A 22,997-nucleotide genomic window follows, 5' to 3' on the forward strand; every position below is an offset into this window, starting at 1 on the left:
CAGGCTCAGGTCAGCCTGTCTGTACATACACGATCGAGCGCGCGCGGTGTTTGTGTGTGTGTGACGAGCGCGTAGGCACAAACACCGTTAGTGACGTCACACGCAAACATGGCTGAAAGCGACAGACACAAGGTACACTAATGACCCTGCATTTTTCCTAATGGTCTTTTTTACGCTATAAATAAACTCTAGTCTTGTAAGCTCACGTGACTTGCATGTGACCTGTACATCAGTCTCGCTGGAGGCGGAGCCGTTAAGAGTGCTGGCAGCAGGTCCCCCTCCTTTCACCAGAGCCTCGTCACTGCCTGAACCCGACACAGTAAGTCTTCTCTCGCAGTTCTGCTTTTGTACAGTTTGCGAGCTAATAATTTAATGCTAATTTACTTTCTGCTGTATAGGAGCCTGCATGAATAACGAGGGTTTAGAGAAAATGGTGAACTTGCGGACAGAAAACTGAAACACGAAACGGAAACATTGCAGCAAGTGTTGAAAGTTTTGCTTCTTCTCCTGATGTGTGTGTGTGTCACAGATTCTCACGGTCTGAATTATTCCTTCAGTTTTAGTCCTTTAGGCGGATATAGTTTATTGAAGATATTTTCGTTGGTTGGTTGAAATTTTATTATAATCGAGCAGCACAGTCTGCAGACAGGACATTTCCTTCAGGACTGGAGCCAAGCAGTTACAGAACTGCTGACGTTTCATGTGACACTGGCATCTCGCACTTTCGTGTTTTCTTTTGCCTTCTCTCACCGGCAGTGGCATAGCACTTTTCTTACGGTCAAATTCCTTTTCCTACACTACTGGTATCTTCATCTTATCCAGGCATTTTTTTGAGTGTTAATTTTTTAGTTGAGAGTTATCATTTTCTTTCGTGTGTTCCTTTAGACACGACCTTGTCCCCTAATCTCTTTCTCTGTATTCTCTGTATTCTCTGTGTGTGTGACTGTTGATTTGCTTCTGCACTCTTGTCATTTTCTTGTAAAATGCTTTTATTTTTCTGTGTACGTGACTTTCATCTTGTTTAATTGTGGTATCTACCTCGTCAAATTTATTGTCTTTTTATAGAGTTTTATGCTTTCTTTAAAGCACCATATACTCTCGGTTATTGTAACTCTCCATCTACTGTATCGTGATAAACTTCGTTCTTGACAATCAGACTTATGGTTGACAAAAGCAGTATTGTGGACTGTGACTCTGTGACCTGACATAAAACCTTTGTGTGGTCCCACGATGGATGTGTAAACTGCTTTCCAGGACGATGACGGGGCTGATTGTGGCTGTCCATTTAGCCTTCGTCTTGCTTTCGAAACAGCTCTTGTCGGAAATATTCAGTCAAATCAAATAAAATAGAAAAGTTTCTCGCAAAAACAAATTCAGCAGGTTTTGGTACTGTCTTTTACTCACATACCCACGTTGAACCGCCTTGTCGTGTAATTTCATATTTAAAGTTTGATTATTCTAAGTTAGCAACTGAACGAAGTATCACACACATATACACACTTTTATTGTGTTTTTTTTTTATGGTGTACAGTTTTCTTGTTTGTGGTTTCTCAAGGACCAAGGATATTGTTACTGTGATATCTTGAGGGATATTTCTTCGTACTTTATATGAGCGAGAACTATAAAGGCAAGCTTTATGATATGAATATGTGCTTCATTATGTACTTTTGGTCTCCGCTTTTTTTTCAAAGAAGGATGCACAGGGTGATAAGGGAGTTGTGTACTGTCCTTAATAAAGCATGACAGAGGGGACCGGCCAACGGTTGCTGGTTTGAAACTTGCAAAATTCCACACCAGCCTTCAGTTTTAGAGGACTTTCTAATCAGTGCTTTTCTATTTGTGTGTCAGTGTGTTTGTGAGTGTGTGTGTGTGTGCGTTTTTGTTTTTTTGTAGTTGGGTTGTGGGTTCCCTTCAGCTCGTGCTGCCTGCGCTCCTATCAAGCTAGTTCTCTGTGACTGAATTCTTTCCTGGCACAAAATTCTTGTCTGTAACCTCATTTACAGCCTGCAGCTGGCAGAATCTGCTCCACTGTATATGCTTTCACACCATCGTGGGTCTGTGTCAGGCTGCACGCTCGCACGCAAGCTCGTAGATACGTGTACACACACACACATACACACGCGCGCGCGCACACACACACACAGAAAGACTAGAAACCCGCTACACAAAGAGTCTGGAGTTCTGTATCAGATTTTGGAGGCTACAGTTGTTACTAAAAGCAGCCAGCAGTGGGTGTTCAGTAAGGTTTAACATCTGTACTAAAAGTTCTACATGAACATTTCGCTGACATCTATTATCCGGGCTCTAAATGGAAACTATTTCCAGAGCCGCCAAACCCTGACCTAGATTGTGTACTGCATCTCACATCCTCTGGTCTGCTGTGCAAACACTTTGTGCTGGAACTCACAGACACGACAGACACGTGAGTGGAAATGTAAGCTGGAGCATTCTCCAAAAGTTTGTTCATTCGTGTGTACTCTCCCCCAACCCCCTCATCCATCTGCACACACAAACACGTACACACGCACATAGAGGTTTTATCCCTCCCTTCCCCCTTCTCTCTCTTTCGAGCTGATGACATACATAAGCAAGTAACACGATGACAATCAAACCTCGTGTAAACTAGTACAGTCACCAGTCTGTCATGTATGTGTGATGATGACAAGGAATCAGTAACGGTATGATGAGAGAATGCACTGTGGTACATGTCTACAATGTCTTTTCATGACTGATGACTGAATCTCACTCCTGAGTACGTGTGTATATTTTCATTAAGCATGATCCGTCAGTAGACATGAGAGGTTAGCCGGTCAAGGACAAGAGGTGGGGGGAGCGCTCTGAGATGTTTCGCGCACACGTGACTAAAGGGAGGAACAATGCGCGCTCAGGTTTCTGCTCAGGCTATCGTACAGACCTTGACTGTCCAGACATGTGTGAATAACTGGATTCACACACAAAACACACTTCTACCATTATAACTTTAGATATCCATATACATAGAGTAAGTCACCTGATTTAAAATTTATATTTTTGATATTAGCTAATAATTCCAATAAAGTACATCACTGAACAGTGGCTGTATCTCTACTAGCTAGAGCTCAAGTTATCTGCCTGAGTAACCAAAAATATTATGTGGATCCTTTCTCTGTTCTCTTCATTCCCAATATCTCCCAAATCTTACCGTTCGAAGACAAACGTTCGGTACTGGTCCGGCCAGGTTCGATTCTCGGAGAGACCTTTTTTATTTTTTGAGTGTATGACAAATATTTTGACTTTAATACTTCTGTCAGGTAGATTGAACTTACACCATCAGTCGCCATGGCCTCGCCCTATGTGGAGGTAGCGGTCAAGAACAGCTGCACGACTATTGGCGAGGCTCCTCACTGGGACGAGGCTTCACAGAGTCTCCTCTACGTGGACATCACAAGTCTGGACGTTCATCGCTGGGACTCCGTCAGCGGGGAGGACAGCAAGGTCCATCTCAGTGAGTCCGTGTGGTGGCGCCTCGAGTCTGCCCGCGTGTAGAGATGTGTAGAATCTTGTAGAATTTTATAGACTCGCATGTAGACCCAAGTAACAGCTGATGAAGAGGTTCTTAGGAATGCGGTTGTCTGTGTGAGGGATATGCGTAGCAACTGTAAAGATAGGGTATCGTGTGTGTGTGTGTTTGTTGGAGTGTGAGAGCAGCCCAACTGTGGAAGAAATCCTCACCCGTCATTAACACTTTTTTTAAGAGGACACCGTCAGCTTCGTGGTTCCCCGACGGCGCGGTGGATACATCATCGGCCTGGGTCGTCGCCTGTCGTTGCTGGAGTGGGAAACAGGTACAGTCACAGATATCACAGAGGTGGACCGCGACACCGGCAACCGCTTCAACGACGGCAAGTGTGACGCCAAGGGTCGCCTGTGGGCAGGTGAGAGAATAGTAGAGTGTGTCACGTGCATCTTACACATACTTTGGTGACAGTTGCTCATTCTAATAACAAAACACAAAGGTTGCCTTGGGCTGGCACAAGAGAACAGAAATTAATTCCAACTCTCAGTATTCGACACCTGTCTACGTGCGAAAAATTCCACTCCATGTAGAATATTCTTCAAACTTCTGGTACACCACATCGTCTATCTTGTGCACAAGCATCACACAACACGTTATCTCCCTTTCATACCCACTGAGTCATATTTATACTGCATTATCTCCCTTCATTCACACGAAGTCACAGACCCTCGCAAAGTGTGTGGACAAAATGTTGAAGTGTGTCCGCAAGTGAGAAAATGATAATTTCATGTATGCGACGGGGACTTTTGCAAAACAATGTATAAATCATCATCATCATCATCATCATCATCATGAAAGCTAACTTTTCGCCCTCGCATATCCTTCTTTTAAGGTACGATGGGCATCATCTCAAGACCACCGCATCCTGCCATGGGGTCGCTGTATAGTCTTGATGTTGACCGCACGTTGAAGAAGCAGCTGCCGGACATCTACCTCTCCAACGGACTGGCCTGGTCTGGTGACAACCGGACCATGTTCTACATTGACTCTCCCATCAAGAAAATCTACGCCTTCGACTTTGATGTCGAGAGCGGCAGCATCAGTAAGTTGGACAACATGACAAACTCCAAGGTGCAACTTGAAATATTGTGAGTCTTGATGCCGTTATTAAGTCGTCAGGCGGAGGATTGTTATCAGGAATTATTGCCTGTTATTATTTTCTGGCAATGACCTAAGTCCAAGTTTCTGAATTCAGGCAATCAGCGGGTGGCTGTTGACTTTAAAGATTTACCTGCCTCTGTCAGTGGAGTTCCGGATGGGATGACAGTAGATGCTGAGGACAAGCTGTGGGTGGCATGCTTCGGGGGAGGACAGGTGTGCAGATTTGACCCTGAAACAGGTAGGCTTCGGTGGAAGAGGTACAGTGAGAGAGAGACGAAACGAGTCGATGCGAGGAGAAATGACAGAAACAAAGAAAATAGAAAAAAAGACAGAGGCATGAGTGATTGATTGGTTGGTTGAGGGATTAATTATTCAAGAATCATAGCTTTAAAGAAAGAATGGCAAAACAGTACAGTAATGTTAAAACAATATTATTACAATATTTTCTATAAATTTATTGACAGTAAAGGTAATAAGCAGTATTAAGACCCATCCATACTAGAGTGTAAACATTTCATTGCATCATAAACATAAAAAGCCAGTTTTTTGACAACAATTTCTTGGTTGTGACGCGTGTCTGCGCATGTGCGCATGCTTTGGTATATTTGTGTGTGTGTTTGTATGTGTGCTCATGCTGGTGTGTGTGTTTTCATACGTGTCCGTGCTGGTGTGTGCAGGCGCACTGTTGACCAGTGTGGAGCTGCCGGCCTCGCAGGTGACGTCCGTGTGTTGGGGCGGCAAGGACCTGGACGAGCTGTACGTCACCAGCGCGCGCATCAACAGACCAGACGTCTACTTCTTTGAAGAAGAGCCTCTGGCCGGCTCTGTCTTCAGAGTCAAAGGCCTCGGTGTGAAAGGACGACCTGCCTTTGTGTACGAGGGTTGACGAGTGAACTGAACATTTGTACATCTCCATCTCCTTTCCCCAGCACTCTCTGGAGTGAAACTCAGCTTCATCGTTTAAAAAAATTTTTTTTGCTATTGATTCCATAATGGAAACATGAATTTTGAACTTCTGATATGTGCTGTTGTCCAAAGCTTTCTACATACATGAAGAATAATAGTGAGATCATCCCCAAAGAGGTTGTGACTAATTAATTAACCATTGTGTTTAGTTTGTGTATTTTAATCGTTAACTATGGAATTGTGCAAGATAAACATGGAAACAGCCTGCAGAGTCCAACGTCGTGCCATCATGTGATGTGTGCTGCATTTTGTAGATGATAAAAGGTAGATGATATACGTTAACTACAGCTGTACATTCAGCTCAAAATAATCTGACCACCGATGTGCAGTGTCCCGGCTGTGTTTCACAACAAGAGCATCCTTTGCTAAGCATCTTGAACCATGATTAAACAGAGCGTGTATACCTTTGTGTGTATAACAGAAATACTTCTTCGCCACATTGTATCTATTATTCATGATGAAATAAATGTTTATTGAAGTTTTTCTGTATTCCTTTCTTGTGTTTTAGAAAGACACAACAAATAAAAAAAAAAATACTGTAACTTGCAATATAAGGTATTGCTGCAGCAATATTTCCGATGATGGAATTCGAAGAACAGCAATAATCATCACTTTATCATCTTTCTACTGGGAGCTGGGACTTGAGGGAGAACTATAGTCTGGATGGATGTCTGTCCATTGGTTAGCCGGTTGTTTCCTTCTTTTTTGTTTTGAATATTTATCTGAAAACAATCACTATATGATAACTTCCTAACAGATTTTTTTTTAGTCCGCTGATGTATTTTTTTTTACAAGAAATCTCGCGATAAAAGTACACCTCCAACCACGCTTGTCAAAATGTTAGCGTGCTCGTTCATTAATCGAGGATGCTCACGTGATATTCCCCTTATCTACCCCTTACCTACCCGGCGTAAGTGTGACAGCTGACCTACAGCTTGCTGCTAAATCACACACGTAACTGTGTTGTCATTTGCCTCGAGAGCGAAGTGTGTCGAGAAGTAAGTGATACTATTTAACTTTTGTTACTAAATCACTCGGCCTTCTCCTACCTGTCGTGTTTAACCTACTCTCTCCTCCTCTTCGTCGTCCTCGTCGTCCTCCTCCTCCTCTCTTAGACAGAAACTCGTAACAAAGCGTGAGCACCAAGCGCAAAAAATAAGCAAACACCGATATCAGTTTAATTTCTGCTGAGTTCCTTGACCTATGTGACAGTGGAGTATCTAACAAAACTGTAACAACCAAATGTTACAATCTGTACACCGTTGGAGGTCATCATGTCAGTCATGGTCATAATGAATTCATCGTCTACACTGACAAGACTGGCGTGACTGTCTGCAAAAAGTTTTATCTTATCTGACGTCTGCATCAGTTCGAAAAGTCGAGACAGTCTTTCCTGCCCATGATTACACAAAATCGTAAATAAAAATCTCAAAATTTTATCATAATAATAATTACTGTTTTGACAGAATCTCAGACAGCAGTGCACTTTAAAGAACATTTTTTCCCCATAAAGTACAAACTAAATTATACTCACAATCGTTAAAACAGTATTCTCTTGATTGTTCTTTACCAGACCTTCGTTTCACGCCTATAATGACATAAATAATAGTATTGTTTGCCAATTCTAGGTAAATACCTGGGTAAATATGACGTCCCCTAAAGTGGAGGTAGTGGTCAAAAATAGCTGCACGACCGTGGGCGAGGGTCCTCACTGGGATGAGACCTCGCAAAGTCTCTTCTACGTGGACGTCAGGAGTCTCGACGTTCATCGATGGGACTCCGTGACGGGACAGGACACCAAAGTCCACCTCAGTGAGTGTTCAACTCATTCCTCACTTGCATGTTGTGGCATAATCCCATGAAACTGGGATAGGTGAACAGAGTGTTGGTATGCTCTAGTGCAGGGGTGGGAACGGATGAGAAAATGGTTGTAGCGGGCGGGCCGGTCGGCCGGATCCGGCCCGCGGGCCGGCGTTTGCCCAGGTCTGCTCTAGTGAATACTAAAATTAATAAACTAAAGATGAGCAGTTTGTAATGCGTCCTTTTCTAGATAGTGTTTGGACGTTTGGTCGCTACCATCCTGAACATCAGCCGCAAACATTATCACTTTGATAGGTAGTACTTACAATAATTTTCTCCCCTTTCTTAGACAAGCTATTGAACTCTTCTATTAAAAAGATGGGAAACCCAAAAGATGAGTAAGAACTTCAGTTCTGTTCTCGGGCAAGCTGTCCTTACACGTGACACCTACTGACAGCCGTCTGCTTGTACGTGAAAGATACTGGTTTGGCGAATAATGTCAGACTACCACTGTTCTCACTTTCAAAAACTTCATATTTACTAAATGTGTACCGTAGTTGAAACGAGGACTCATTTCAAAAGGAAATGAAAGAACTGAAGAGAACATCGATACTCGATCATTTCAGAGGACAAAGTCAGCTTTGTGGTTCCACGAAGACGCGGTGGATACATCATCGGCTGGGTCGTCGTTTGTCTCTGCTTGAGTGGGAAACAGGTACAGTCACAGACATAAGCTGAAGTAGATCGTGACACGGGCAACAACCTCAACGACGGCAAATGCGACGCCAAGGGACGTTTGTGGACAGGTGAGCATATCCCATGTACCTGGACTCTCAGAGATTATGGCCTTGCTTAAAAGAATGCAATGGGGGTTAGATAAAGCCTGATTTATTCTTTAAGGTGGAGATAGAAAATGATTGTTCAATGTGCAGTGCTCAGCTATAAATGCATTTTTAATGCAGGTACGATGGGCTTCATCCCACGTCCACCACACCCTCCGATGGGGTCAATGTATAGCCTTGACCTTGATCGCACCGTGACGAAGCACCTGTCCGGTGTCTACATCTCCAACGGACTGGCCTGGACAGGTGACAACAAAACGATGTTCTACATCGACTCGCCCCCAAAGAAAGTCTACGCCTTCGACTTTGACCTGGAAAACGGAACCGTCAGTAGGTCAATGGCAACATGTCTAGTTGTGTTTTGTGTGTTTTACTGGTACATGCTTTAAAAACTGTCATATTGCATTCATATCGCAAAGATTGCCAGCTTTGCATTACAAATACCTGCACAGCTTGCAAAAAATATGCATAGGATATATTAGTCTTGATTATCGAGCAAAGAAACTGGACGTTGAGTAAAGTGAGGACTACGTTCGGTGTAGTATGAATAGTTGTAGGTCTAGTGACATACAGTTTTCTTTCTTTTAGCCTGCAATATACTACTTCCCTAAATTCTTATTAAATAACATCCATTCCGTTCGCGAGATAGATAACAGCAGAAAGTCAAAATCATATCAGACATTACATGGATACATTTACCTGTTAAGGCTACAATCAATAGAAGATATAGATAATATGTTATTAGACCCATCAGTGGTCATTTGTGAAGTCACAGGTTAGACCTCCTTCTGTACATCACTATATTTTTATGAATTTGTAGGCATATGATCAGGGACACAGACTTTGGGAAACTGTTTTGAGTTGCGTTTACCTTTTAGTGATACAATTCCATGCTTTGCGTACGCCTTCCATGATATATTTTAACACTCAAGTCGTTGTTTACCGATATACTGCAGTAAATACTTGGTATATGAAAATTGCCTACCTGTTGCTAGGTAACCAGAGAGTGGCTGTGGATTACGAGACGCTTGCTCCAGATGTACGAGGGAACCCGGACGGGATGACAATCGACACAGAGGACAAACTATGGGTGGCATGTGTCCGTGGCGGCCAGGTGTGCAGGTTCGACCCCGAAACAGGTGTGTTGACCTTATATTCAGTGACCTCCCTTGAAAAAAAAAAGCTTATTTGTGGAAAAAAATTGTCTTGAGGTCATTGTAGTATTTACGTTGTCGCGAGGTCGCTGTAATGTAAAGTTAGCTTGTCTGTCTGTCTGCATGTCTGTGTGTTGACAGGCAAGCTATTGCAGACGATAGAGTTCCCAACATCAGACATCACATCCCTTTGCTGGGGAGGAAAAAACTTGGACGAACTTTATGTCACCTCAGCACTGATTTCCAAATCAGAAGAGTATTTCCGCCAGCACGAGCCTCTGGCCGGTTCTGTCTTCCGAGTCACTGGGCTTGGTGTGAAGGGTCGCTCCGCATATGTGTATGAAGGTTAACCAATATTTATAGAAAATACTAATTTTCTTCTTTTATTATATTAAATCCAGTGCGAGTCAGCGATTCAGCTTGGATAATCTTTTTGCCGGTGTGTGCACAATCTTATCTTTTCTTCAAAGTAGACGTACTCTATCTTTTCACACATTACACCATTAAATAATAGCCAACCACCTGCAATTTTTTGCCAATGACTTATTTTACAATTTTGTAAAATTTTAGGTAATAAGAAAGAAAAATGAATATTAAAGACAGCTAAAACCCACCTTTATTTTTAATAAATATTTTCGTAATCCAGCAAACGTCACCGTTTCCTCGTCAGTTCTTCACCAGCCTTTTCCATCCACTTCTTCCCTCTTTTCCGCTCTATTATTTGCTAATGTTTGCGTTTCTTTCTTCTGTGGCCAACTCCTATATTATATTTTGGAGCTGTGTGGTTGTTGATTAGTTTTACTAGAACTGCTGATCTCTCTCTAATACTCCTTTGGGATTCTATATCATGTAGTGATAATTCCATGGCATTTAGCGCTTAAGACAAGAATAGAAAGCATGTAAAGGACCAGAGCCGGCGCGCGTGGGGAGGGGGTCGAGCATGAAGGCCTCGTACTACGCACGTTCGATCGCAAACACATGCACACACTCACGCTTGCACGCACACACGCACGCTCTCATGTGCACACACGTATGAACACACGCTCGATGTACACCTTTGTGACACTCTGATCATGCTCTGACCCTACGGTTGACCGCTCAACGATAATGCGACCTTGACAGCTGCTGCAAGTAAACTATGGGGCAAAGTACGAGCGCGGACTTGTATTTTCTACACCCGAGGTACGAGTCGGGGTCCACTTCAGGTCAAGGCCAGGATGCCAGAGTCGCAGACGGTGAGCAGCGGAACAATGCGCGAGCGGCACACCGTTGAGTAAGCACCAAGGAGAACACGATCTAACTGGTTATAAAATCATGCACTAAGGTAAAAAAATTCAACCCTTTACATTATTAATTAGCGAAAAATTAGTGATTCATTGATATCTTCTTCCCTTCAAGGATATTAAAGTACCTGTAAAGGGAACAAACTCTGGGGTTTGTTGTCTTTTTTTTAATCGTCGTTGCTTACCTGCCCTTGGGTGGGACTTCCGGTCCCAGGTAAGTGCTTGTGACACTTGTATATTTTCAAAATACAGTAATTCGAGCTCTTGTGGCAAGGATGCATGTTTTTGCATATTAAAAAAGTCTATCTGCACGTTTTTAAATTCTTGCAAGTTATTAGCACTGTATGGGTTAGTTTTGTTCTATTATCAGGATTATCATGAGGTAGTCTGCTACAATCAGGGTCGCCCTATCTCAAGTGGCATTCAAATGGCAGTGCGTAGGTGAGAATGCGAGATAATTTGCCACTAAAATTTACTAGGACACATAAAAATATATTTTACTGACTGCTGCATAGTCGACAGTCACATATCGCGGCATTATGTGTGCCATGTAAGACAAAAATGCCCACGTTAACTGTCGTAAACATATAAACTCAAACCGAGTCGGATTAAAATAAGCATATAGTTTAACAGTCACTATAGATGCTCATATCAGTAAAATAAATCATTCGTAGACCACTTATGTGCGCTTATAGAAGGGATTGTTCTCCTAGCTCATAAAGCTACAAGACTGTTTGAAACAGATTGTCAACATTGAATGGTCATCTGCACTCATGCACGGTGGTGGCAACGGGTTTCAGTGAAACATAAATTTCCTGTTTGTACTTATAGCATCCATAACATGTTAGCTCTGTTCCAAGTGTTTAACATGCTGTTACATAATTTAAGTAAATAGTATCATTTTAGAATAGCAGTATATGATGCAAACAATTGCATAATATATTAACCTCTAAACTAAAATACAGTTGAATTTTTATATTCTGTTTCATTCACATGTATTTCTTAAAATATAATCTGTTACATATCAGACTGCTCAACAAAAGCAGCAGAGAAACCATCGGGAATGCAGCAAGACTTTATTAGCCACCACTGTTAAAAAAGGTGCTCTTCTTAGTTGCTGTTCATTTATATACTTCCTTTCCTTGACACCAAAGCTCTTCACACCCATTCTCTTTCAATCATTCTTTAGCCAAAAGTAACTTCGTTATGGTTTTTGTTATCTAATTTGGTCTAGCTATCTGTGCTCTAAGTGAAAAATTTAGAACTAGAAGGGAGTGTACATGTAACAGTATTTTTCGAAAAATTTCCAAGCAATTACTTAGGGCTTCTGGTGAGCACTGTTTAATTTCTTTTATTAGCATCATATAAACGTCACTAAACTTTTTAAAAAATTAAACTCTTTGCCAGCTTCATATTCTTCTAGAACTAAACTGTTCATATGTACATAACAACCTAGTAAAAACTGAGCTGGCATTAATTTAACAACTGGCAATTAATACCTATCATAACAGTCATACAAAAGGAACATTTGTGAAGCATAATAAAGCTCAGGGATGCATGTGCATTTATCTGTATTAAGTTATTTCAGCAAAGTGTATTAAGTCTCAGAAGAATTGATTTGTGCCAATTAGGTATTGATAAATTTATGAAACTTTTGAGCTTTGAGCATTCCTTCTTTTTAATTATACTTTTTATAGGAACTGATGAGCAGAAGTTCAAGGTAATAAGATGGCTAGTTACCAGCTTATGTGCTCTGTAGTACGCCCAAAGAACCCTACAGAAGCCTGCAACATCAGCAATTTTGAAGAAAAGATCAATCAACATTCTTCAGCTGTAATTCATGATGTCTCTGTCACCAACAGCACCAGCAGTCACATTTCAAGCCAGACTGAAGCACATGAAAGCAAATCAGAGGAACTGAACGATGACTCAGTGTTGTTTGCTTTGTTGCCAAGACAACTGCCAGGTTTTCAGGTGGAGTACATAGGTTCATCATCCTCTTTCTTGTTCTTTTTTGTGTACAGAAGGTTCTTGTGGTCTCTCTCTCCCCCCCACCACACTCCTGACTCACCTGGCCTCTCACTGAAGATGTCTGCTTTATTTGGAGGTTGTTTTTATTTCTATTGTGGTCAATAAATTTTTGTACAAACTGCTGTAAAATAATGAAATGAAATCAGTAATTTGTAAATAATGTTTATTCTTTTTAATAACTTTATGGATTGATTTATTTTTAACTTTTACTTATATAGGTGCAGAGGAATTTGGTTCACAAGTTGAGCTACCACGATACTGGTGTAATATGTGTCCATTCGATACCCCTAGCAAACCTTGCTTGCTGCAACACCTTGTTGACCAACACTGCTTTATGTGCCCTTTGTGTCCATTTGCTGCATTTACTCGTTCTGCAGTAGTGAAACATGGCCTAAAGGAGCATCATGTCTTTCAGCAAGAGGTAAAAATCGTCTTTTGAGACAGAGGAAAGATAGTTATGGGTGTGCACATGCTTGGGTTTGTGCATATGGGCAAGAGAGAGAGACTGTGTGTGAGATATGATATTGACAGCATCATTTCTGAAATGCTTCTATTAGAGTTTTCTTTCCTTACAGCGGCTGTGTAACATTTACATCCTTAACTACTGTTCTTATACTCAGTCTGAGTACTCCATCATGCTCAGCATGTGTATTCCATCATATTCAAATGTATGATTAATCTTTTAGTTTTGCCATCCTAACAGACTACTCAGACCACCCTTTATGCTTTATGTGATGTCACTAAAATGAATGACACATGTTCATATTGTCAGAGACTAAGTGAAGACAATTATTTTGCAGATGTCTATGCAAAAACTTAGGGGACTCCAGCTTAATCGTCACAGTTTTCAAGACCTCTTTGAACCAGTCAGAACTACTGCTCGAGCTTCCAAAAGAGGCAGCGAGACTTGTGGTGAAAGTAGCGTAGGCAGCAAACCTGCCAAACAGATGCGAATGTGTGATCAAGATAAAAGAGGTGAAACAAATTCTACTCCAGGGTCTGGTTTTTCTGGAAACCAGAGTGCTTTTACATCTGACGATAACGTGGTGGGAACTGATGGAAACAGAGACTTTGACCTGTGGGGGAGCAGTGCATCAAAACTTCTGGCTGATTTGGCAAGCAGTGCAAATTTGTGCAGTGAAGGAAAGTTGCTTGGTGAAAACATTGTCAGTTCCTCGGGCATGGAAGCTGATAGTGGAGTTGATACGTGGTCAGTGAACCGTGGGGACAGCAGAGAGGCACCCTATCTTGGCTCATCTCCCCAAGCTGCAATGCAGGCAACAAGAAAGATGGAGGGAGAGGAGGCAGTTGTCAGCATTAAACAGGAAGTGATGTGGCCAGAAGACTGCTGCAATCACACTGGGAAGCTAACTGGTGGTGATGATGACCCTTCAAAAGAGGTTCAAGGTCAGCATGTCATTCACATTCCTTCGGAGGTAGACGTCTGCATCAAGATGGAGATAGACCCTGAGAGACAGGATCTTGGGCAGACCGTGCCAAGTGGTATCTTCCCTGACCACACGCAGCAAAATGTTGGTGTCATGAGCTGTCAAGTGCAGCCATCTACCAGTCCACCGCTTTCATGCATCAGGGTTGAAAACTTGCAGAGACAGTTTGAGGAATCAGTTCGCTCTATAGACATGTTTAAATATCATGAACAAGATGCTTCCTCCCTTAGCCCAAGTCAGCATAAAAGGACGAAACCACCATCAACTGAGCCACACTGTCAAAGAAAAAGCAGTTTAGTCTCAAGTTTCAACCACATCCATTCAGACAGTAAAGAAGTAAGTGTTTCCAATCAGTCAGCTGTGGAGAATTTTCTGCTGGTGAAGCCTTCAGGAAAAAGCATGAGAGACCCATCGCAGAATAGCAGTCAGTGCATGACCAACGTGCTTCGACGTCTTTTAACAAAAGCCCAGTACTCAGACAAGGAAAGCTCTTTAAATGATGACAGTGGCAGATATTTGCAGGACAGGACCACAAATCAGTCTTCAGAAGATCAGACCACGAAGACTGCTATTTGCAGGCCAGTCACTTCAGGCTCTCCAGTCAAGTCTGCATGTGATGTTGAAGAAAGCAGAATTTTGATTAAGTGCGCTTCAGCTTCACAAGCATCCAGCGTGCAGAGATCACCTCCTGATAGATTTGCTTATAATTTGCTGTCCTCACTACTCACTGCAGACAGATGTGGGGTCCCAGAAGATGTTTGCCCAATAGATGCGAAATCTGTGTCAGTGTATCAGAGTCAAGAGCCTCAGAAGATTGAATCTATGAAGACTTTCAAACAGGAACCAGATACAGCAAGCTCAGAATACAACCAAGCTCTGCCTGATTATACTAAAGATCAGCAGCAGCAACTTTCAGACTGTGATTCTGGAAACAAATGGTCTGCTGCAACATCCAGGCAAGATTTCACATCCGTGGCCTCACACGAAAACATCTTTGTGACATCGCACTTGCAGTCTTGTGCACCATACCTGAGAGTCAGAGATATTTTGAAGCTGCCAGCCAGCCACACACCACTGTTGCCTTCGCTTTTATTAGCTTCCGAATCTTCACGTTCATGCCCAGAGCAACCTAAACAGTCGAGACTGCTCAGCTTGGCTCTGAGCACCCCACTGGCATCAGCGCAGAAGAGAATAGATTCTTTCAAGTCCTACTCCAACATGTCACTGAGAGACATACTGACCATGAGGGTTCCACCCAACCTTGAGCTTGGTGGTGCCGCTAGTGCATCAAGCAAAGATGATCATGAGAATAAAGATGTTGGTGAAGAGGATGAAGAAAAGGTAGGGGGTGAAAGCCAGGTTGTATGGGAATGTGATTTTTGTGATTTCTCAGGAGCAGAAAAGTCAGTCGTTGCAAGCCATCGAGCATCCCAACACAATGATTTTGTGGATGGCAGCTGTGAGGCAGAAAAAGGCTCTGCTCCATGGCAAAGGTCTCCATTCAGCTCTGTCCCTGAGACACAAACTGGTTTGCCGCAGACAGGTAACTTACTGGATGAGGATGAGGATGGGAATGAAGAAAATCCAAACCGAAAGATCTTTAGTCCTTCCAGACATTGTGTAAATAAAAGAAAACTTAAAAGGGAATCCTTAAGTACCCCAAAAACTGAAGATTCTGAAAGTGAAATGGACGATTCTACAGGAGGAAGAAAGAGCTTATTAGCCTCATCATCTGAGCCAGATGATCCTGAAGATGGTAATTACATTCCTCCAAAGTCATTGCAACAGTCTGACAGCTATGACAGCGAATCTTTTTCGGATACCGATGCAGAACAAGATAGCTTCTCTCCCAGGAGAAAAGAAGCAAAGAATGGAGGGGAATCAAGGCTAACTCTCTTCAGCAAGACCATGGACAAGAGATTAGAGGCTGGTGTGATGTCGTTGAAATCAGAGCATACTGCATTTCCAGTTTGTTTGCCTGTACTGTGCCTTAAAGGTAAGCTCTTTAAAACTTATAAAAGACCATATTCGATGCAACACAACCACGGTGCCACATTATTTCAAAGCCAAAACTCAGCAAGCCAGCGACCAGGAGTGTCACATGTTTCTTTGCCCCAGAGAGGAGTGTTCTTTCACAAGCCCGAATCCAAAGTTTTTTCTCCAGCATGTTTTAAAATGCCAGGGACACATCTTTGGTGCCTGCTCCTTTGTGCTGAAAGTGCTGACCACACCCCTCTGTGTAAGCTTTAGGAAGTCAAGTGCTGCTCAGTGTGTGGTGGCCAGCTGCTACTTTTCCTCATCTGACTTGATGGTGATGCGCAGGCACCTGTTTGGCCATATTTTGCAATGCATGCCATGCTTATGGTTTTCATGCGCACCATTACCAGTGCTATCACTGACTCTCATGCAGGCTCTAGTGACTTGTGCCCTTTCCTGTGCTTTTTGTGCAGCGAAAACCTGTCTACTCTGCAGTCAGCATGTGTTCACATGGAAAGCGAGCATGGAGGGTTGACTACTGGGGTCTTTTATCTCCAGAATCAGCCTGACGTCATCTGTGGGTCTGATGCTAGACCTGCTGTGTCTCTGTGTTGCACAAAGTGTAAACAGATGATGCTCCAGTTGGGACAGTGGCTGTGCCATATGTGTGAAATAACTGCTTCAGCTGCAGACATCAAGGACAGCAAGCATGAGACTCATCTCAGTACCATGTTATGGTCCAGACTATTGCAGCCTGCAGCTTACGACACTGACAGTGATGCTGATGTTAATGTGATGTCCCTTCAACTTAATGAGTGGCCTTGGTACATCAAAAGCAGTACAGATGTGCTAGCTGCAAGAATTCCTAAGCCTGATTCAAGAACAGCTGAGCAAGTGCCTCTCATACGACGCATCTTAACTGAGAATGCCCTGCTATCGTTGCCTGTTTTTCCATCAGCGTCTGTCAAATCTCAGGTCCAGAGTGATTGTTCAGAAAGTTTAGATTCATTAAATGTGTCACAAACTAAAGTTATGACCAGAGTCCCTGCACCTTTCACAAACTCTGATGAGGCGGATCAAAGGTCTGGTGTTTTTGAAAAGAGTTCTTTCCCCTCAAAAGCAGGCAACACACAAAAGAAATCTCACAATCAGAACTCAGCTTTTGAGCGATGCTCATTTTCTTTGTTGAGGTCACAATTGCAAGGAGTTACTGCCACGCCACCTTTGATACACATGTGTGAAAACAAAATCTCAGACAAGGATTGTTCATATTTTAATAAAGCTGTTAAGTGGGCAAAAGACAGAGGTACCCCTGGTGAGTCTTCAGTTTCCAGAGCATTCTTTTCACTAGGAGCAAGCTCTGAAAAAAAGAAAAGTTTCACAACTTCTAACTCTATCCCCATTACTTCTGACGTGGCCTGCTGTGAGACAGTGGTGGAAAAGCAATACACTGATGCCAGTGACATTGATCATAGAGTCCAGCCAGATGATATTACTCAATCAAGTAGTTCTCAGAAAGACTCCAAGCTTGATCTGATGAATGGAGTATGGGCTTGCGGACCACTGTTGCGGTCATCGCTGACCAATCCAATAGCAGATAATACCAGCAAACGACACTGTCATTCTTTGGGTACCAGTACTTTGGAGGCAGCAGCAGCAGAAAGAAGGGATCATTTCCAGACAAAGGATGATGGTCAGTCCCAAGTTGATCAGAGCAGTGCCACACCATCTCATCATGCATCTCAATTGTCCAACCCCCTGGCAAAATCTTGCCATTGCTCCCAGCCCCACTGTCAGTCAGAACTTTGTGACCCTCTCATTGCTGGGAAGGAGACAGAAGACATGGTTGCATGGTTGGATCAGCAAGGCAGCCACATGATGCGTGTTTTAGGTGATGCCATGGATGACTCCAGTAATGAAAAACAGTTTTGAGTATGAATGTATTTTTAGAATTCCTGTCACATTGAAACATTTGTGTAAGCTATAGTATATTCTAGAATTTTTCTTTCAAATGACTCAGAAAAATTTTCTTTCCATTCCGTACTATTCAGATTTGTGATTGTCTTTGTGCAAAAAAGGCCACTAAACATTAATTAAATTTCACCACCAGACATGTGGGTGCTAAATAGCTTCTAAGTCAAACTGCTTTTTCCTATTTCCTTTGATGCATCCAAAGATGCAGATGAATGAGTTTTTAAAGTCTTCTGTAAATATATCTAATAATTTAAAAAAACAGCTTTTTTTCAAATTAATCACAAATATTGATCCTGTCTTGTCATTGATAGTGTCCTTTATTGTTTAAGTTTAGCTTAGCAGATGTAATATTTAGCTAAAGTTCATAGTTTGGGCTTATAGCACAGTATTTTCTGTGATACACATTTAGTGGCTAAACTTTTATTTGTCATTACTATGATTATCCTCTTCTTCCAGGTGAAAAAATAATTCAAAATCATTAATATGATTATTTTATGCAATCAAAACTTCACTTTTTATGTCCAATTGGTGTGATATATGAAAGTGCATTCTGTTAAGGCAGCCATTCCATGAAAATAGTGGTTTCCGGTGAGATTCTAGCATGTTACTGTTGACATTTATGTATTAAAGGATAATGAACTTTTTCTTTGAGAAATTAAAAAAAATTCTATTGGACAAAATACTTTTAAAATATTTTGTTACACAAGGCTCGGCCCCAGCCCAGCCTGACCCTTTGAAAGGGAGTGGGGGGTAGGGAGAAGAGAATTGGTGTTTTAGGCCAAGGCAGCAACTAATGGCAAGGCAGCCACTATACCACAAATCCCTTTCAGTCCTTTGCCCACAGACACCACAGCGATGACGCTAATTTCCGTTACAGGCGTTTATCAGATCCGTGATGAAAGGTGGTGATGCTCCTGGTGGTGATGGTGGCAGCAGATAGTGGTGGAGTCAATCCTCACATTATCATAAATCTCAGTATGGGTATGAATTTGTATACACGTAGGTGGTGTGAGGATAGCAAAGCTTTTGCTCTTGGACATTCCACAGGATGTTGCAAAACTTGGTGTCAAAGGTCAGGTTCTCACGCCCCTACAGGATGCTTTGAAATGTCGATTACTTCGCAGCAGCAGAGCTGATTACAGTAATGACTCCATCCTCGAGGTATCAGCCTGCTGTTATCACTGTCTTGCTCTGGTTATATGTGTGTTTGATTCTGCTTAGTCAGAAAGGCTACTACTTAAGTGAAAAGAAAACTTTTTCTCAGGCGAAATGTTCTGTCGTGGAAATGTCTGTGCCTGACCTTAGAGACCCTGCAACAAAATAAGCCATTTAGTGGTTGTGATCCGTCAGCCACAATCTTACTCCCCTTACAATTTGGTTGCTTGGTTTCTTCTGTGGTTTAGATTGATTAGTCACTTTTGTTTGTCTGGTTTGGCCTTGTGACCTGGCACAACACTTTGTCTTGCATTGTTCTTCCGGACACCCTTGAGTGAAAACAGATTAACAGAGAAGAACAGCAGACGACATTGCTATGGAGGACCTACTTCCAGACCCTCATCTAAGGCCCCTGTAGTGAGCTTTGCCAGCTACCCGAGGACCAGGACCAGGTCCCCAGCACAGGTCAAGGGACTGAACTAAGATGAATAGTCATCTCCCTTTGACTTGAAGCATGCCTCACAACACACGACAAAGGGTACTGAAAGCGCTTGTCATCCAAAAGTAATAAAACATTGACGTGTTTATACATCTTAACTTTTAATGGAGCAGACTAGTTTTGTTGTGTCCTCTTGTGTCTCGAAAAAAGCCACCTTTGGTGTTTCATTAACAGCCAGTGTCATCATCAGCACGTCTTCTGAACATACTCCTCGTTAAGATAAGGCAAGGGTTTGTATACAAATTAACGATTTGCTTTGGTCATAAACTTCTCTAATCCACAGAATTCCTCATTATCTCAGCATTAAGTCATGTGAGATACAGCTACACCCAAAAATAAATTACTTGCATTATTTTCATCTCAGACAAAAACTCGCTCATGGCTCCTGCGATCATGTAAACCGTGTGTACAAAACTTCCCAGCAGAGACTGTAGCTTTTAAGGCTATTTCGCAGCTTCGATGTCAGTGCTGGAGGCTTTACACGGATTCCATGTTGAACACATTCTCACTATCTCCTCATCAAATACAAGGCTGGGCAGTCATCAACCGGACAAGGAAGATGATTGGCATCACAGCTATCAGCATCTGACTTACACTTCCGTTAATACGCCAAATCATGCCTTACACACCTTACACACCCTGTCCATTCCCACTTTCAGTTGCTGCCTTCTGGCACAAGACACAAAGTGCCACTTGAACTAAGAAATGCATTCCAGAGGTCCATCGTGCCAGCAGCCATCACCATCCTCAGTTCTAGGCACAATATCTCATGGTGATGCTGTGTTAGTTTGGGGTTTGAGCTCGTGTGTGTATATAAATATAATCAACGTTGGCATGTTTGTAAGTGTTCTTGTGTGAGCTAAATACAAATTTGTGTTCTAGCATCATTGTACAGGAAATAAAACTGAACTGAACAGCAAACTGCAAGATTACACAAGCAAGCTGACTGACAAGAACACTGCTAACAAAGTGGTCAAGGTCTCTGAGATCTGTCTTGTATCCTGACATCTTCAGGTCCGCTTCCTGTCTTTTTAGCGCGTAAAACCTGATTCTATTTTTACTGTCTGCTAATCAAACGAAAATCTGTTGATAATAATGCTGAGACGGAAGCACGAGTGAAAGAAAGAGATAAAAGGACTACGCCGACGAAAATAGGAAGAAAGTCTAAAAGAAGGAATTTATTTCAAGCGGATGTGAAGTTGAATTTGATCATGAAAGGCTTTAGGTTAATATGTTAGAGAAATAAAGCACTTTGCATTTCTCTAAACTCATTCAGCTCCATCTCTTCATATCTGTAACGGTTTTAAGCAACGACTATCTGTTCGTACTTCGAGCGTCCAGCTGACTTAATGACAGGCACTTGATGACACTTGTTGTCCGCGTGTATCTGGCGACAACAAAATAAAGACCTCGCCTTTCCCTTGTATGCTGGTTGTTTAAATTGCTGCTGATGTCAGCTTCTAAACAACCATGGTAATGTAACCAAATGTAAGAAATAAATTGTCCAACACAGAAATTTTTATATGTGGGTGAGTTTTCTTGACACAAGAGACAAGCACAGACATAAGTGACTTGAATTTCATTTAAAATATTCAAATTATTATTCTTATTCCTGCACCGGAAGATCCTTGCCGACCACGAACGGACGACTGCGTCAGTGATGTAAATGTAGATAACACGATGAGACTTATCGAGCGCGCACGGATGAAGCCCTGCGTTCCTCGATAATCACCAGACTGCACGCAGTTCACAAGTTTAAGTAGACTGGCAATGATGGATTAATAATCCAAGTGGGTGAAGTTGATCAGCATATATACCGCATTTACAGCTACAACTAAGGGTTAGAACAAACCCACTTTAGGGGACTGTGCAATGTGTGAAGGCTAGGAATAGAGAGGTCTGCAAGGTGTATTTTGAAATAGAAATATTCTTGGTATTACAAGTGTTCAAAATCTAGAGTTCAACTTGCTTTCTCTCAACATTCGTCCCATCCAAACGTTTGGCGAGAGGCGAGGGTGGTGTCATCGAGAAACAATTCCAAGTAAGAAATAGAACACGAACAAATTCAATCCACAATCACCTGGTCTTGAGAGCAGTGAATGGGTTTCATCTTCTCTGGTGTTTCCTAACAACCGTTTCGTCACTGAAAAAAGAAAAGTCGGCAGCGAGACAACATCCTGCTATCATCCCGGACCTTTTTCATGTGTGTCTATATTGCGGGTTATGTTTCTGCTAACAGAGGTACTAACACACGAAAATGATTTTATTGTCAAGTCTTTCTTTGACAGGTGTGTCTTATTTAAACAAGTATAGCTTTTAAAGTTCTTAATTTGTGTTGTCCAATGTGCTTCTATAAACTATCTGAAACAATTTAGGGCATAAAAGTGTTTAAAATTAGAAATGTGTTGTACAATCACCCCGTGGTTCTTTGTTAGAAAATGTTCCAGCTGAAGGAGGCAGCAAAACTGACTTTGAATAACAGTTTTGAAGATTTTACCGACGGAGAACATCGGGGAGTGACATTAGAAAAAAAAAACAACAGCAACATATATTTCTGAGTTATTATTAAGTCTGGATGTGGGGATTACATGTTCGATGGGATTAGAAAATACTTATGTATCTTGTAAGTCTCATATACGACAAGGAGTTGGACATCGTCCCTAATTTTCAATACCTGGGAATCATTTTCGATAGGAATTTTTGCTTAAAGTTTTTCTGTCTCCCAGTGATTTCTTCAGCTGTTTTATGAATCGCACGTAGAGAGTGGGATGTCCTTGTTTATCTGTGTTTACAACAGTTTATCAGTGAAGGACAAGAGCAGCTTACATGGGAGTTTGGCGGAGATGGATATGTTGTGGTATTATTGTGTGCTTTTACATCGAGATGCCCAGCATTGCCCTCTGGGATAAATAGAGTGTTATCATATTATCCATCAAATTCTATTTCTATGAGCTGGAACATTAAATAATGAATGACTTACTATAAATGTCTGTCACTTCCATAAGTTAATATTTACTTATTGCCGGATGGAAACACATTTTACATCAGTTAAAAAATGCACTCTAGGTTCACAGCAACGTTTATGGCAATTTGTCCCTGTCATCTGGTCTGAATAAGATGACAAGATATGATGACAGGATGTGATCACAGAAAGATAGCACTGGCAGTAAGGACTCCAAAGTGAAAGCTATACTCGGCTGTTGCTCAGACA

The 22,997-nt window shown here is 42.0% G+C and overlaps 2 protein-coding genes across 7 annotated transcripts; both read left to right on the forward strand.

Moving 5' to 3' along the window:
* The first annotated feature begins 194 nt into the window (after positions 1-194).
* Positions 195-10,064, forward strand: LOC112573811. The gene is given in 14 exon segments (XM_025254416.1): positions 195-319; positions 3,291-3,484; positions 3,735-3,914; positions 4,389-4,598; positions 4,752-4,895; positions 5,335-5,538; positions 6,045-6,064; positions 7,252-7,435; positions 8,050-8,100; positions 8,103-8,158; positions 8,160-8,229; positions 8,386-8,595; positions 9,261-9,404; positions 9,561-10,064. Coding segments are annotated over 13 exon segments (1,848 nt in total). The 5' UTR covers positions 195-319; positions 3,291-3,318; the 3' UTR covers positions 9,770-10,064.
* Positions 10,065-10,475: 411 nt separating this feature from the next.
* Positions 10,476-18,804, forward strand: LOC112573960. Of its 6 annotated transcripts, XM_025254693.1 has the most exons (6): positions 10,476-10,743; positions 11,073-11,143; positions 11,731-11,803; positions 12,400-12,676; positions 12,952-13,154; positions 13,534-18,804. In XM_025254693.1, the coding sequence occupies exons 5-6, from the start codon at positions 13,002-13,004 to the stop codon at positions 16,429-16,431; spliced, it is 3,051 nt and encodes a 1,016-aa protein (XP_025110478.1). In that variant the 5' UTR covers positions 10,476-10,743; positions 11,073-11,143; positions 11,731-11,803; positions 12,400-12,676; positions 12,952-13,001; the 3' UTR covers positions 16,432-18,804. The 6 variants fall into 6 exon arrangements, with proteins under 6 accessions (XP_025110478.1, XP_025110477.1, XP_025110480.1 ...); XM_025254692.1 differs by having other exon boundaries at positions 11,073-11,803; XM_025254695.1 differs by lacking the exon at positions 11,073-11,143.
* The last annotated feature ends 4,193 nt before the right edge of the window (positions 18,805-22,997 follow it).

This window comes from Pomacea canaliculata, linkage group LG10 (genome assembly GCF_003073045.1).
Source record: "Pomacea canaliculata isolate SZHN2017 linkage group LG10, ASM307304v1, whole genome shotgun sequence".
In the NCBI taxonomy this organism is placed as follows: Eukaryota; Metazoa; Mollusca; class Gastropoda; order Architaenioglossa; family Ampullariidae; genus Pomacea; species Pomacea canaliculata.

Excerpts from the sequence above, each read along its gene's own strand:
- LOC112573960 (XM_025254692.1), top strand. The coding sequence starts at position 13,002 with ATGTGTCCATTCGATACCCCTAGCAAACCTTGCTTGCTGCAACACCTT. Across the intron at positions 13,155-13,533 it reads ATCATGTCTTTCAGCAAGAG|ATGTCTATGCAAAAACTTAG; the intron begins GTAAAAATCGTC and ends ATTATTTTGCAG.